Source organism: Apodemus sylvaticus, chromosome 11 (genome assembly GCF_947179515.1).
Source record: "Apodemus sylvaticus chromosome 11, mApoSyl1.1, whole genome shotgun sequence".
Lineage (NCBI taxonomy): Eukaryota > Metazoa > Chordata > Mammalia > Rodentia > Muridae > Apodemus > Apodemus sylvaticus.
This window is the reverse complement of record NC_067482.1, coordinates 104681025-104695416: the sequence shown is the minus strand read 5'-3', so window position 1 is coordinate 104695416 and position 14392 is coordinate 104681025. Positions and strand designations below refer to the sequence as shown.

At 36.8% G+C, this 14392-nt stretch overlaps 1 protein-coding gene across 1 annotated transcript in view; it reads right to left on the bottom strand.

Annotated features, from left to right (window-relative positions):
- The window catches only part of Ppp4r3b (protein phosphatase 4 regulatory subunit 3B), a 47771-nt gene that overhangs the window by 19286 nt on the left and 14093 nt on the right, over positions 1–14392 (bottom strand). The window contains exons 5-8 of the mRNA XM_052199727.1: positions 10615–10692; positions 9190–9306; positions 8296–8412; positions 1472–1603 (exon numbers count right to left, since the gene is read on the bottom strand). Coding sequence (XP_052055687.1) covers positions 1472–1603; positions 8296–8412; positions 9190–9306; positions 10615–10692 — 444 coding nt within the window. The remainder of the gene's footprint in view (positions 1–1471; positions 1604–8295; positions 8413–9189; positions 9307–10614; positions 10693–14392) is intronic.

The following is a 14392-nucleotide window of genomic DNA, read 5'->3' as shown; positions in this document are numbered from 1 at the left end:
TAAACTTCAATCTGAATAATAACTAATCAGTCTAATAAATCAAATTAGATAGACATTAAAGAGGGAAAAATACCCCAAGATAGACATTAAAGAGGGAAAAATACCCCACAGCAGTAGGAAGTTTTTCCAAGGAAATTCAGAACAACTCTTTTTCAAGATGCTGGAGACTTGAACTGTCATGAAGAAGACACCAACCTCCTGAACAGCACAGTGATCACAACTAATACAATGCATTGGGGACTTGGAAGCTGTGAGGATCATGATTTTAAAATTGTATTTTCATTCAGGATGTTGCTGTTGTGTATACACATGTATGTGGATGCCTATAAAGGCCTGAAGGGGGACTGGTTTCTCTGGTGGTTGTAAACTGCCTAACATGGGCGCAGGGAACTGAATTTTCTGTAAAGAGCACCAAATGTTCAAATCTACCAAGTTACCTTTATAGAACTGGTAAATATGATTTTTAAATATTTTGGGTGATTAATAATTGGAGAATGACAACTGGTGAATGTGAATGCACTTTGGTGCTTACACATTTGATTACAATGTGCAAGATCTTGAGGGTTCAATCCCCAAGAGTGTGTGTGTGTGTGTGTATGTGTGTGTGTGTATGTGTGTGTATGTGTATGTGTGTGAGGGAGAGAGAGTGTGTGTTTGTGTGTGTATTGGGGCACACTATTGCTTTAGCTATCTGAATCTGAAAAATTACTGAAGCAATTTATCATCTTTGAAAAGATGAAATTCAAATCTGTTCCTTAAAGACTAAAAGTTTTAATTTAGAAAATAATTCCTAATTTCTACCACTGTTTTATTAAATAACTGGGCCTCTTAATTTATAGCAATTTAAAAATAATATACATTTTTTTTAATCATAAGGAAATTTTACTAAGGAGAAATGGTCTTTTATAACCAATATGGAATCCTTGTACCTTTTATGATTTGTTTAATTAACCACCTTTGGTCTGCATCAATCTTCTTGCTTTTTATTGTGATAACAATATAAAGGTGGCACCCTATCTGCTGTCTTAATATATAATTCAGTATTAGTATGTTCACACTGCTGTGAGCATGTTTTTAAAACTAGTTAGCATACAGAAACCAAGGAACAAAAACCAAATTAAGCCAATGAGTATTTCTGGACCAGTGAGGTAGCTCAGCAGGTAAGAAAACAAAAGCACCTGCTGCCAAGCATGGTCAAGCTGCATCTGGTAGAAGTCCAGAGTGAACGCCTGCAAGACATCCTTGGACCTGCATGCATCTCATGGCATACCCTCTAGCCCGAGTAAATAAAGAAGTTAACAAGAAAAGAGGAATTAAACAGGTAACAATGTTGTATTTACTAAAAATTAATTGTTATAAAGATACCATTGCTTTTTAAACACAAATACTTGTAGTGTTTCTAAAATCTTATTTTAAAACTATTTAAGACTGATTAAGCCAAAACATTTTTAATCTCAGTATGTGTTCTTACATTAGTTGTAGCCAACATGTTCTCTGGATCAATTAGAGTACGAAGAAGTCCCATTAACTGAACAGCACCTCCTAGCTCGGGGTCAGTATCACAAATCATTTGTTCAATCACCACATTAATAAGAAGTATATCCTGAAAGAAAATATGTTTCCATAAGATCTTGATATAAGACAAACACACCAACTGAAAAAATAAAATCAGCATAGAAAAGACAAAGAATAAAATAGCTTTTTAAGTTTTCCAATGTTCTGAAAATATTTAGAGTGAAAACACACACACACACACAGAAAGAGAGGGGGGAGAGAGAAGAGAGAGAGAGAGAGAGAGAGAGAGAGAGAGAGAGAGAGAAGAGGAGGGAGAGGCTTTTTATTGTTAGCATTCTAGGTTTTAGCTCCAGTGTAAATCAAAAGGTTGATCAAAGAGAGTATGTGACCCTAAAACCTTTCATTTCAATCTTTAAACAGAAAACTCTTCCTAGAAAAAGGACTAGCAGCAACTCAGCCCGCAACTTTCCACAAGATCTAGGACAGTGTCATAAAGTGACTTAATACTAAGTTTATTGTAATACAAGTTTGTTGTGTTCTTAGCATATTTGTGTGCAGTGTATATGTGTTGAAAAGCCTTTTTGTTTTGGTGTGTGTGTAAATAGTGTAGGTCAAAGGATAATGTCTGTTTTCCACCTTTATATGGGATCTGGAGATGAAACCTTCAAAGGAACAAACATCCCCAAACAAAAAAAAAAACAAAACAAAACCCCACCATAGTAACATACTTCTAAAAAGTTTTTAGGGTGTGGGTTCACACAGGGTCTTACACTACAGAGCATGTTAGAAAGCATAGGCTGTACTTGCACAGGTAGAATCACCCTTGCCAGAGGATCACACCCAGAACCCTCTGGCAGAAGACCTCTGGTTTCCTTCTATGGCTTGGGGCCACCCTCTGCCACCACGTACCATATCCAAGTGACACACAGAGGTAGCTAACCATTCAGGAGTGCAGAGAGGTCAAGCAGCACAGGTAGGAACACCCCTGCTGCTCAGAGGAAACAGCCAGAAACCCTGAGGACATAAGAGCCTAGTAACAGCCTGGGACAAGAGACTTCTGATTATCACCTGCACCCAGAGTTGATCGAGGCCACAGAGCTACATACCCAAATACAACCACAAGAGAGCGGGTCTCGCAGGAGTACCTATATACCAGTATACACAGAGAGAAGAGGTCTCCCAGGAGCACAGATACAGAGGCCTGCATGATAGATAAGCCATAGTCAGAGACAGCAGCACCAGTTAACACAAGAGATAACCAGATGGCAAAAGGCAAACGCAAGAACATCACCAATGGAAAAAAAGGCAACATGGCACCATCTGAACCAAGTTCTCCAACAATAGCAAGTCCTGAATACCACAACACACCAGAAGAGCAAGACCTGGATTTAAAATCACATCTCATGATGCCAACATAGGATTTCAAGAAGGACATAACTCCCTTAAAGAAGTACAGCAGAACATGAGTTAAAAGGTAGAAGCCCTTAAAAAAGAAACAAAAATCACTTAAAGAAATACAGGAGAACATGGGTCAACAGATAGAAACTCATAAAGAGGAAACACAAAAATCACTTATATAATTACAGGAAAACACAAACAAGTGAAGGAACTGAACAAAACCATCCAGGATTTAAAACCAGAAGTAAGTAAAAACAACTACGAAATCACAAAGGAAGACAACTCTGGAGATAGAAAACCTTGGAAAGAAATCAGGAGTTACAGATGCAAACATCAACAACAGAATACAAGAGATAGAAGAAAGAATCTCAGGTACTGAAGATACCATAGAAAGCATTGTCTCAACAGTCAAAGAAAATGCAAAATGCAAAAAGCTTGTAACCCAAAATATCCAGGAAATCCAGGACGAAATGAGAAGACCAAACCTAAGGATTATAGGTATAGCAGAGAGTGAAGATTTCCAATTTGAAGGGCCAGTAAATATTTTCAATAAAATTATAGAAGAAAACTTCTGAAAAGAGAGATGCCCATGAATTTACAAGAGGCCTACAGAACTCCAAACAGACCGGATCAGAACAGAAATACCTCCCATCACATAATAATCAAAACATCAAATGCACTAAACAAAGAAAGAATATCAAAAGCAGTAAGAGAAAAAGGCCAAGTAACATATAAAGGAAGACCTATCAGAATTACACCAGACTTCTCACCAGAGACCATGAAAGCTCGAAGATCCTGGGCAGATCTCATGCAGACTCTTAGAGAACACAAATGCCAGCCCAGACTACTATACCCAGCAAAACTCTCAGTCACCATAGATGAGGAAACCAAGATACTCCATGATAAAACCAAATTTACACAATATCTTTCCGCAAATCCAGCCCTAAAAAGGATAACAGATAGAAATGTCAATACAAGGAGGGTAACTACACTCTAGAAAAAGCAAGAAAGTTATCTGCTTCCATCAAACCCACGAGAAGATAACCACTCAAACATAAAAATAACATCGAAAATAACAGGAAGCAACAATTCCTATTCCTTAATATCTCTTAACACCAATGGACTCAATTCCTCAATAAAAAGACATAGACTAACAGACTGGATATGTAAACAGGACCCAAAATTTTGCTGCATACAGGAAATGCACCTCAGTGTCAAAGACAAACCATACCTCAGAGTAAAAGGCTGGAAAACAATTTTCCAAGCAAATGGTCCCAGGAAACAAGCCAGAGTAGCCTTTTTAATATTGGATAAAATTGACTTTCAACCAAAAGTCATCAAAAAAGACAGAGAAAGACACTTTATACTTATCAAGGGAAAAATCCACCAAGAAGAACTCTCAATTCTGAACATCTATGCTCCAAATGCAAGGGCAGCCTCAGTCGCAAAAGAAACGTTACTAAAGCTCAAAACACACATTGCACCTCGCACAATAATTGTGGGTGACTTCAACAATCCACTCTCCTCAATGGACCAATCAGGGTAACACAAACTAAACAGAGACATGGTGAAACTAATTGAAGTTTTGGACCAAATGTATTTAACAGTTATATAGAGAACATTTCATCCTAATCAGAATAATATACCTTCTTCTCAGCACCCCATGGAACCTTCTCCAAAATCGACCATATAATGATCACTAAACAGACCTCAACAGACATAAGAAAATGAAGCTAATCCCATGCCTCCTATCAGATCACTTCAATAACAGCAAAAACAACAGAAAACCCACATACACATGGAAGTTGAACAATGCTCTACTAAATGATACCTTGGTCAAAGAAGAAATAAGGAAAAAAATTAAAGACTTTTTAGAATTTAATGAAAATGAAGGCACAACATACCTAAACTTATGGGACCCAACGAACACAGTGCTAAGAGGAAAACTCATAGCTCTGAGTGCTTCCAAAAAAAAGTTGGAGAGAGCACACACTAGCAGCTTAATGGAAACTGAAAGCTCTGGAACAGAAAGAAGCTAAAACACCCAACAGGAATAGAAGGCAGGAAATCAAACTCAGGGCTGAAATCAACCAAGTTGAAAGAAAGCAAATCAAACAAAAATTACAAAGAATCAACAAAACAAGGAGCTGGTTCTTTGAGAAAATCAACAAGATAGACCTTTAGCTAGACTAACCAGAGGACACAGAGACAGTATCCAAATTGACAAAATCAGAAATGAAAAGGGAGAAATAACAACAGAAACTGAGGAAATTAAAAAAAAAAAAATCATCAGATCCTACTACAAAAGCCTATACTCAAAATAACTGGAAAATCTGGAGGAAATGGACAATTTCCTAGACAGATAGCAAATACCAAAATTTAATCATGATCAGATAAACCATCCAAACAGTCCCATAATCCCTAAAGAAATAGAAGTGCTCAGTGAAAATCTCCCAACCAAATGAAGCACAGGACCGATGGTTTTAGTGCAGAATCTATTAGACCTTCAAAGGAGACCTAATACCAATACTTTTCAAACTATTCCACAAAATAGAAACAGAAGGAACACTACCAAACTCGTTATATTAAGCCACAATTTCACTGATACCAAAACCACACAAAGACCCAAGAAAGAGAACTTCAGAACAATTTCCCTTATGAATATCGATTCAAAAATACTCAATAAAATTCTTGCAAACCAAATCCAAGAACACATCACAACAATCATTCACCATAATCAAGTAGGCTTCATCCCAGGGATTCAAGGATGGTTCAATATACAGAAATCCATCAATGTAATTCACTATATAAACAAATTTAAAGAAAAAAACCATATGGTCATTTCATTAGATACTGAAAAAGCATTTGACAAAATTCAGCAAGCTTTCATGTTAAAGGTCTTGCAAAGAACAGGAATTCAAGGCCCATACCTAAACATAATAAAAGCAATATACAGCTAACCAGCAGCCAACATCAAACTAAATGGAGAGAAACTTGAAGCAATCCCACTAAAATCAAGGACTAGACAAGGCTGCCCTCTCTATATATATTTATTCAATACAGTACTTAAAATTCTAGCTAGAGCAATTAGACAACAAAAGGATACAAATTAGAAAGGAAAAAGTCAAATTATCACTATTTGCAGATGATATGATAGTATACTGAAGCGACTCAAAAAACACCACCAGAGAACAGCTGATAAACAACTTCAGCAAAGTGGTCGGATATAAAATTAACTCAAGCAAATCAGTAGCCTTCCTCTACTCAAAGGAAAAACAGGCTGAGAATGGAATTAGGGAAACAACACCCTTCAAAATAGTCACATACAATATAAAGTATTTTGGTGTGACTCTAACGAAATAAGTGAAAGATCTCTATGACAAGAACTTCAAGTCTCTGAAGAAAGAAATCGAAGAACTCAGAAGATCGAAAGATCTCCTATGCTCATGAATTGACAGGATTAATATAGTTAAAATGGCCATCTTGCCAAAAGTAATCTACAAATTCAATACAATCCCCATCAAAATCCCAACTCAATTCTTCATAGAGTTAGAAAGAGCAATTCTCAAATTCATCTGGAATAACAAAAAACCCAGGATAGCTAAAACTATTCTCAACAGTAAAAGAACTTCTGGGGGAATCAGTATCCCAGACCTCAAGCAGTATTACAGAGCAATAGTGTTAAAAACTGCATGGTATTGGTACAGTGACAGGTGGGTAGATCAATGGAATAGAATTGAAGACCCAGAAATGAACACAAACACCTATGGTCATTTGATCTTTGACAAATGAGCTAAATCCATGCAATGGAAAAAAAGACAGCCTTTTTAGCAAATGGTGCTGGCTCAACTGGTGGCTAGCAAGCAGAAGAATGTGAATCGATCCATTCTTTGCACTAAACTCAAGTCCAAGTGGATCATGGACCTCCACATAAAACCAGACACACTGAAACTAACAGAAAAAAACTGGAGAAGAGCCTGGAGCAATGGGCACAGGGGAAAATTTCTTGAACAGAACACCAATAGCGTATGCCCTAAGATCACGAATTGACAAATGGGACCTCATAAAATTACAAAGTTTTGTAAGGCAAAGGACACTGCCAATAGGACAAAAAGCAACCACCAAAATGGGAAAACAAACCCGACATCTGACAGAGGGCTAATATCCAACATATACAAAGAACTGAAGAAGTTAGACTCCAGAGAACCAAATAACCATATTAAAAAATCGGGTACAGAGCTAAACGAAGAATTTTCCCCTGAGGAATATCAAATGACTGAGAAGCACCTAAAGAAATGTTTAACATCTTTAGTCAACAAGGAAATGCAAATCAAAACAACCCTGAGATTTCACCTCACACTGGTCAGAATGGCTAAGATAAAAAACTCAGAAGATAGCAGATGCTGGAGAGGTTGTGGAGAAAGAGGAAAACTCCTCCACTGCTGGTGGGGTTTCAAGCTGGTACAACTACTCTAGAAATCAGTTTTGTGGTTCTTCAGAAAACTAGGCATAATACTAAGGGAGGACCCAGCTATACCACTCCTTGGCATATACCCAGAAGATTCTCTAGCATATAATAAAGACATATGCTCCACTATGTTCATAGCAGCCCTATTTATAATAGCCAGAAGCTGGAAAGAATCCAGATGTCCCTCAATGGAGGAATGGATACAGAAAATGTATATATACACAATGGAGTACTATCAGCCATCGGAAAAACGACAAATCAAACACCACTCCCCAACCACGAAACATAAGAAGCAACCAAGAAAGACAGAAAGTAAAAATGTAAATAGAAATTAAGACAAAACATGCAAAACTGTAATATCCCTAGTTGGTCACTGTGCACATGCCTTTAATCCCAGTACTCTGGAGGTGAGGCAGACAGATCTATACCTGCAGCTAAATGTTCACTTGGTTCCTGCTAGAGTTTAAGGGCAAATTTTTAAACATTTTTATAGTCAGAAGATATAATATTTTTATTATTCAACTTTTAGTCTATTTAAAAATAGGATATGAGTAAGTAAAAAGAAACTTTTAGTTATACAAGGTGTGCACATTTCCTTAGGGATTAAAATGTCAGTCATCAGTTCTATAAAGAAATTTAAGGGGGCTGGAGAGATGGCTCGGTGGTTAAGAGCAGTGACTGCTCTTCTGACGGTCCTGAGTTCAAATCCCAGCAACCATATGATGGCTCACAACCATTCATAATGAGACCTGATGCCCTCTTCTGGAGTGTCTGAAATAGCTACAGGGTACTTACATATAATAAATAAATAAATCTTAAAAAAGAAATTTAAGATTATGGTTAAGATTTCTTTTTTTGCAACAGTAAGCATATTTCCATGGTAACGCAGGTAAAGCTGCGGAACTGTTACTCACATCATCACTCTGCTGGGCTTCTTGCATCACAAACTCTCGGACCATAGATGGACTAAACTCTACCAGATAAGAAAATATATCTGTAGCAGCCGATCTGACTTGCAAGTCATCCATGCCCTGGTAACAGGAAACCCAGGTCAGAGAGGATAACAAAGGTTATTCTTGCATTCTCCTCTTCTTGCTCAAATCCATGAATGACTTCTCAGATTTTTAGATTAAAAATGAACTTCAATATAATCCGTCTTCCTTCTCTACATGGATTTATTATCTCCCAGTTTTTGGATTAAGACACCAAACTGAATCAAAATATCCTTTTCTTCCTTTCTTTCTATAAATGTTACCATTTGGGAGCAGCTCAGTACAAATTTTAATGATTTTTGCCATTGAAAAGGAGTTTATATGTAAGTCAGCATGGAGCTGAATATAGTGTAATCCACTGGCACAAGGCATACATGCAACATGTTCATGTAATACACACATATATGAAGAAACAAAACACTTATTTCAAGATGAATACTTAAGGTTATTATTTAAGTTTTCATATGAACATCTATGAATCAAATCCATGACACGGACATCAGAGAACTACAGCCTACTCTCATATGGAAGCTTAGGCCCCTTGCTTCAGTACTTCCTCACTCTACTAACTGGACTGAAAGGGAGGACAACTTACCCAATTATATGAAACAGTGTCACTCAAGCAAAGACTATTGTCTTTGAAAAACCAACACAAACACTGATGGTAAAATCTGGTAACTGAAATCATTCTCATGGTGACTCAGTATCAGATCAATGACTAAATGATAAATTAGGACTATGTAAGTATTTTACCATCTAAAATACAAATCTATGACAAATTTACAGCTTCAAAAGCACAGAAGAAACCATAATTACCATTACAATTTCAAGAGCTGGAAGAATTCCCAATTTTGCTAAGGTTTTGAAAAAAGCATCCCTGTTCTGAGGTTGCAATGTCTGAGAAAATGCACAAAATTCTTTGAAGAAATTAACCTGTAAAGTAAAATAAAGTGAGAAGTCAATAAACATGAAAATAAAATCAAGCACACTATAAGATTAGCTACCAGAGTACAGAATTCATCATTCTGAAGGATCTTATCTTCTCACATATCCTGGTTCCTCAAAATCTACATTTAAAAAAATATATTAAAAGCTAATCTGAGCATAGTATCTTATACTATATATATTTGCAGCACTGAGGTGGAAGGATTAGTAACTTGAGACTGATCTGGACAACAGTTGATAAACTGTGTCTCTTTAGAAGCAAAGCACAGGGTAGACCAGATGGCTCAGAGGGTAGTTATTTGTTGTCAATTCCTAGAACCCACATGATAGTCAACTCCCACAAGTTGTCCTTTGATTTCCATTCATGCATGTGCATACTACTCCTCCAACTGTAAAATGTGTAATACATATATATACATATGTATATGTATATATATAAAACACACATATGCGTGTGCATATATACATACAATACTAGCATCACATTAAAAGTAAATAGCTTTATTTGCCAAATACTGATCTACTCTAAACATAAGAATGCCATGTAAGTCATTTGCATAAAAAACCATCCTACAAAAACCAGTGCCTGGGTTACCAAGGGCACTATAAAAAGCACAACAGAGTGTTAAGCACTGACAAGAACAAATGATTGCCTACTTCAAAATACTAATTTAACAACCAGAAAACTTAGTATTCCACTCAATAACTACCAAAGATAATTTAAAAATGTATTTATCTATTTTTGGTTTTTCAGGACAAAAGTGTGTGTGTGTGTGTGTGAGTGTGTGTAGCCTGGTCTTGGAACTCGCTCTGTAGATTAGACTGGCCTTGAACTCAGAGATCAGCCTGCCTCCCAAGTGCTGGAACTCAAGGTGGCACCACCAGGCCCGGCCAACACCAATTTTAATTATCTTGCATTATTTTGTAAAATTCACAATTTGATTACATTTCAAAGAAGGCAACATCTGGTTAACAGTAATTGTTACTTTTGCCTCTAAAATACAGTTACCTCTTAAAAGAAAAGCAAAACAAACTCGATGCCTCCTAAAACCTCTTTATAAGTATATCAAAAAACCTAAACATTTCTAAGGAACCAAATGATTTACCATTCATTCATTTTAGAAGTATTTTCCTCCTCCATTATGTAAATAACTAACACTATAAAAACATCTGTAGTTCTGTCATGATATAAGTATTCAAATTTCCCTGAGGAGGGGCAACGAAACACACACTATCTTGAAGAGTATTCTGAAACATGTAAAAATAAATTTTAGAAACTTTGAACAAGGAACTTACCAACTCACGCCTTTTATCATCATCTGTAGCCTCATCTGTTAATTGTGCAAAAACTTCAGACAAAAACTTCTCATCTTCCTGCATGAGAAAAAATAATCACTAAGAAATATCAATTGAAGTAGTTACATTATGCACACGCCTTACACAAATTATAGCAAACAGACCAAAATTCAAAAGCATTTTCAGTATGCTTAAGTGTGAGAATATATGTACAGTTTTCTGAAATTGAGAACTGCTACTTCAGTTACCTGCTAATACACATTCAGTTAGAAATACTACCACAGGGTGAGGCTGGACCAACAGGAGTTCTAGAGGTAGGCAGTGAATTCATTTACTTTTCATTTTGGGGCGCTTTTCTAACTCAATCTTTATTTACTCTTAATTTGAACATATCTCAAATAAATCTGAGGATCTCACTGTTACTTCTCAGGAGCCATAATAGGACAAGCTAATACACTAGCAGATGATCATCCTGAAATGCTTGCCTCGGATTATTGTATAATCTGTGATAGATGAGTCCCCATTCAGCAAGGCTGTGGAGGACTAATTTTAGGAAAGATTCCTGCTATTTATATGCTTTTCCTGTTATTATACATTTATAATAATCAATAAGTAATACCACACCCCTTTGGAGCAGATCTCTGCAGATCCACAAAGATGTATTGTCTTATAGTGATGCTATGTAGACAAATAGGTAACTTAAGTTTTAATGATCCTATAAGAATTCCTAATATTATATCTGTGATTATTAAGTTCTTTTATAATGGGGCTGCTACTAGGATTTTTTTCTGATAGTCAAGACTGCAATGAGAACTCTGCCAGTCTCCCAAGTGTCACAAGTTAATTCCTCTTAGATGGCAACCAGACTTTCTCCAACTCAGAGCACATTCCAAGAGGTTGTAAAACAATTAACCAAAGGTCATAAAAAGGGAACTAGGATTTATTATAGGTGTTAGGACAGAAGATAAAATATTGACTGGGTTTATCTATACAAAACTTCACTTATAACTTAGTTATGGTTTTAAACTTTTTACGAACCTGTAGAGAAGACAAATGATAGCTAATTATTCCTAATGGATATGCATGCAAACATTCTCTGTTGTAAACTTCTATTTCAATTTATGACTTGGTATTTCATATGAACTTATGATGAACTTTGTAATGTGATCATGTTTTCTGAAAGATGTTTAAGGGCTGAGGACAAGAGAAGTCAGACCAGAAGGACTGAGTGAGAGGAACCGAGCTGAGAGAACTGAACTGAGAAGTTTTTAGTCAGAAGAGAAGAAGATTAGAAGGAGAATGCAGAGTGGAATAACTTAGAAACTATAGGTAACATAAAATAACTAAGAGAACAATGTGCAGGAGGCAGAGGGAAAGAGAAAAAAGATATTGCAGAGAGCAGGAGCAGGCAGGCTTCTCCTTACCATGGGATAGGACAGGTCCCATGGTAAGGACAAGACAGGCTTAGTCTTATTTAGAGAAACAAAGCTTTTTCTTACAAACATGGAGTCAATCCATTTAGCATTAAAAGGGTGGAAGCTTTTTCTTTCTCGATGCAATAAATATTGGAATCCATCTTTCATCCAGAATGAGTTGAGTTCTTTCTGCATCGGTGCTTGGTCTTTTGTTCCATATGCGTACCTAAGTATGGATGTGTGTTTAAGTATGTAATTGTGAGAATGTATGCATGAATGTATGTGTGTTAAGTATGAAATTGTGAGAATGCCCAGCTGACTGGGTGAAAGTATGTATGAAGCTGTATGTATGAATTTATGTGAGATTATGCATATTCACTTATGTAGTTTTTCTTTCTGCAAGTGTTATTCTCTTCTCCTGGTTCAATAGAAATTTATTGCTCCTAACTTCCCCCTAGACTGACAAGCAAGAGGCATCTGGACAATAGGGAAAAGGCTCAAGCACCAAATCCTTTACTTAATCTCCTCTGTTTTAGGATGAGGTATTAAATGCCTGAGAAGGCAGTCTCTGGCTTCAGAGGAACACAGAAGGCAGGTCAGCTACATTAGCATAGTAACTTAGACTTAGATAAGTAAACCTTTTATTATACAGCAACCAAAGTTTGTAAGACTTATCTCCCCCAGATGCTCTTCCACACTCCTCTGCCTCAAGAAGAACCAAGAAAAGAACACCTCTGCTGGGGCTGGCTGGGGCTGGCTGGGGCTGGCTTCGGCAGTCACTTTGTATAGTAACAGAAAAGGAGAACACAATGGGGCACAAGTGCAGCAGTGAAGGGAGCTGGACTAAGGCAGCAGCTACAAGGTCTTAACATGAGAATTAATAGAACACTTTAACCCTCGGCCAAGATTAATCACTATGGTAATTGCATTTCAATGACTTGGATCTGTCTTGATTTCTCTAAGTGCTCATTAAAAGAGTATACAGCACATGGGATCAAATCTTGTGTATGCATGCTAGTTAAGTAATCTACCACTGAGCTATAGCTCCAGACTAAGTATGTGTGTATATATGTGTGCATGTGTATGTATGTATGCATGTGAGTGTGTGTATATATACATTTATATTTTCATTATAAAAATTAATTTTGATGACTTTTTAATATAAATTTGTATGTCTAAAATATAGTAGTGATATTTACATTATAATTGTGCTTGTTTTAGTTAGATAAGTAATTTTCTTCAGTTTAAAGTAAAAGCAGGTAAAACAAATGATTATCTTTAAATGTGGTCAGGTTTTTACAACATTACTTTGAGGCTGCCCAGTCCAATTTTAGATTCCAGGAGCTAGGAGCTAGTGAGTGGCAGAAATGGAGTTAGAACCTCCTCCTGGAAGTGGTGGGAAGGCACACATTGCATAAATCCCATCCACCTCAGGTAACTCACGATGACTTATTCTAGGGAATCCCACACCCTACTCTGGCTTTTATGAGCACTATACTCATGTGTACAAACCCATAAAAAAGATCCACATGATTATAAAAACAATAACATCTTAAAAATAAAATGTTCCTTGTGTATGCTCTTAAATGGAAGCATAAGAGCTGAACAGAGGCAGCACCAGTCAGTCTGGGAATGAGCAAATCCTAATGAAATCGGTCTACAGCACTCCCTGAATGCAAGGATAAAACCCCACACATCAGTTCATGTGTGTACACGGGTACAATTAAAAATAACAGAAATCGAGGCTGGAGAGATGGCTCAGCGGTTAGGAGCACTGAGTGCTCTTCCAGAGGTCCTGAGTTCAAATCCCATCAAGCAACCCTATGGTGGCTCACAGCCATTTGTAATGGGATCTGATGACCTCTTCTGGGGTGTCTGAAGACAGCTATAGTGTGTGTGTGTGTGTGTGTGTGTGTGTGTGTGTGTGTATATATATATATATATATATACATACATACACACACATACACCAATCAATCAATCAATCAATCTTTAATTAAAAAAATAGAAATCAATTTTAGAGGGGGGAAAGAGCTTTTAAAGACAACTGGCTTTAGTCTTAATTTTTTTCTTCCTCCTACACTATTGGAACTGGATTTCAGTGTCACTGTAGGCATGTAAAAGATAATTAAGTGGTAAATCCTAGAAAAACAGCAGGTAGTTTATAATTAATAGCAATTTCATGGGTCATAAATCAATACAAATTTCTTGGCTAAGTATGGTAGCACAAGCCTTTAACCCCAGCACTCAGAAGGCAGAGGCAGGTGGATCACTAAGAGTTCAAAGTCTACATAGTGAATTTCAGGCCAGCCAAGGCTACTAGTGAGACCCAGCCTTAATAAATAAACCCCAAAACCAAAAAT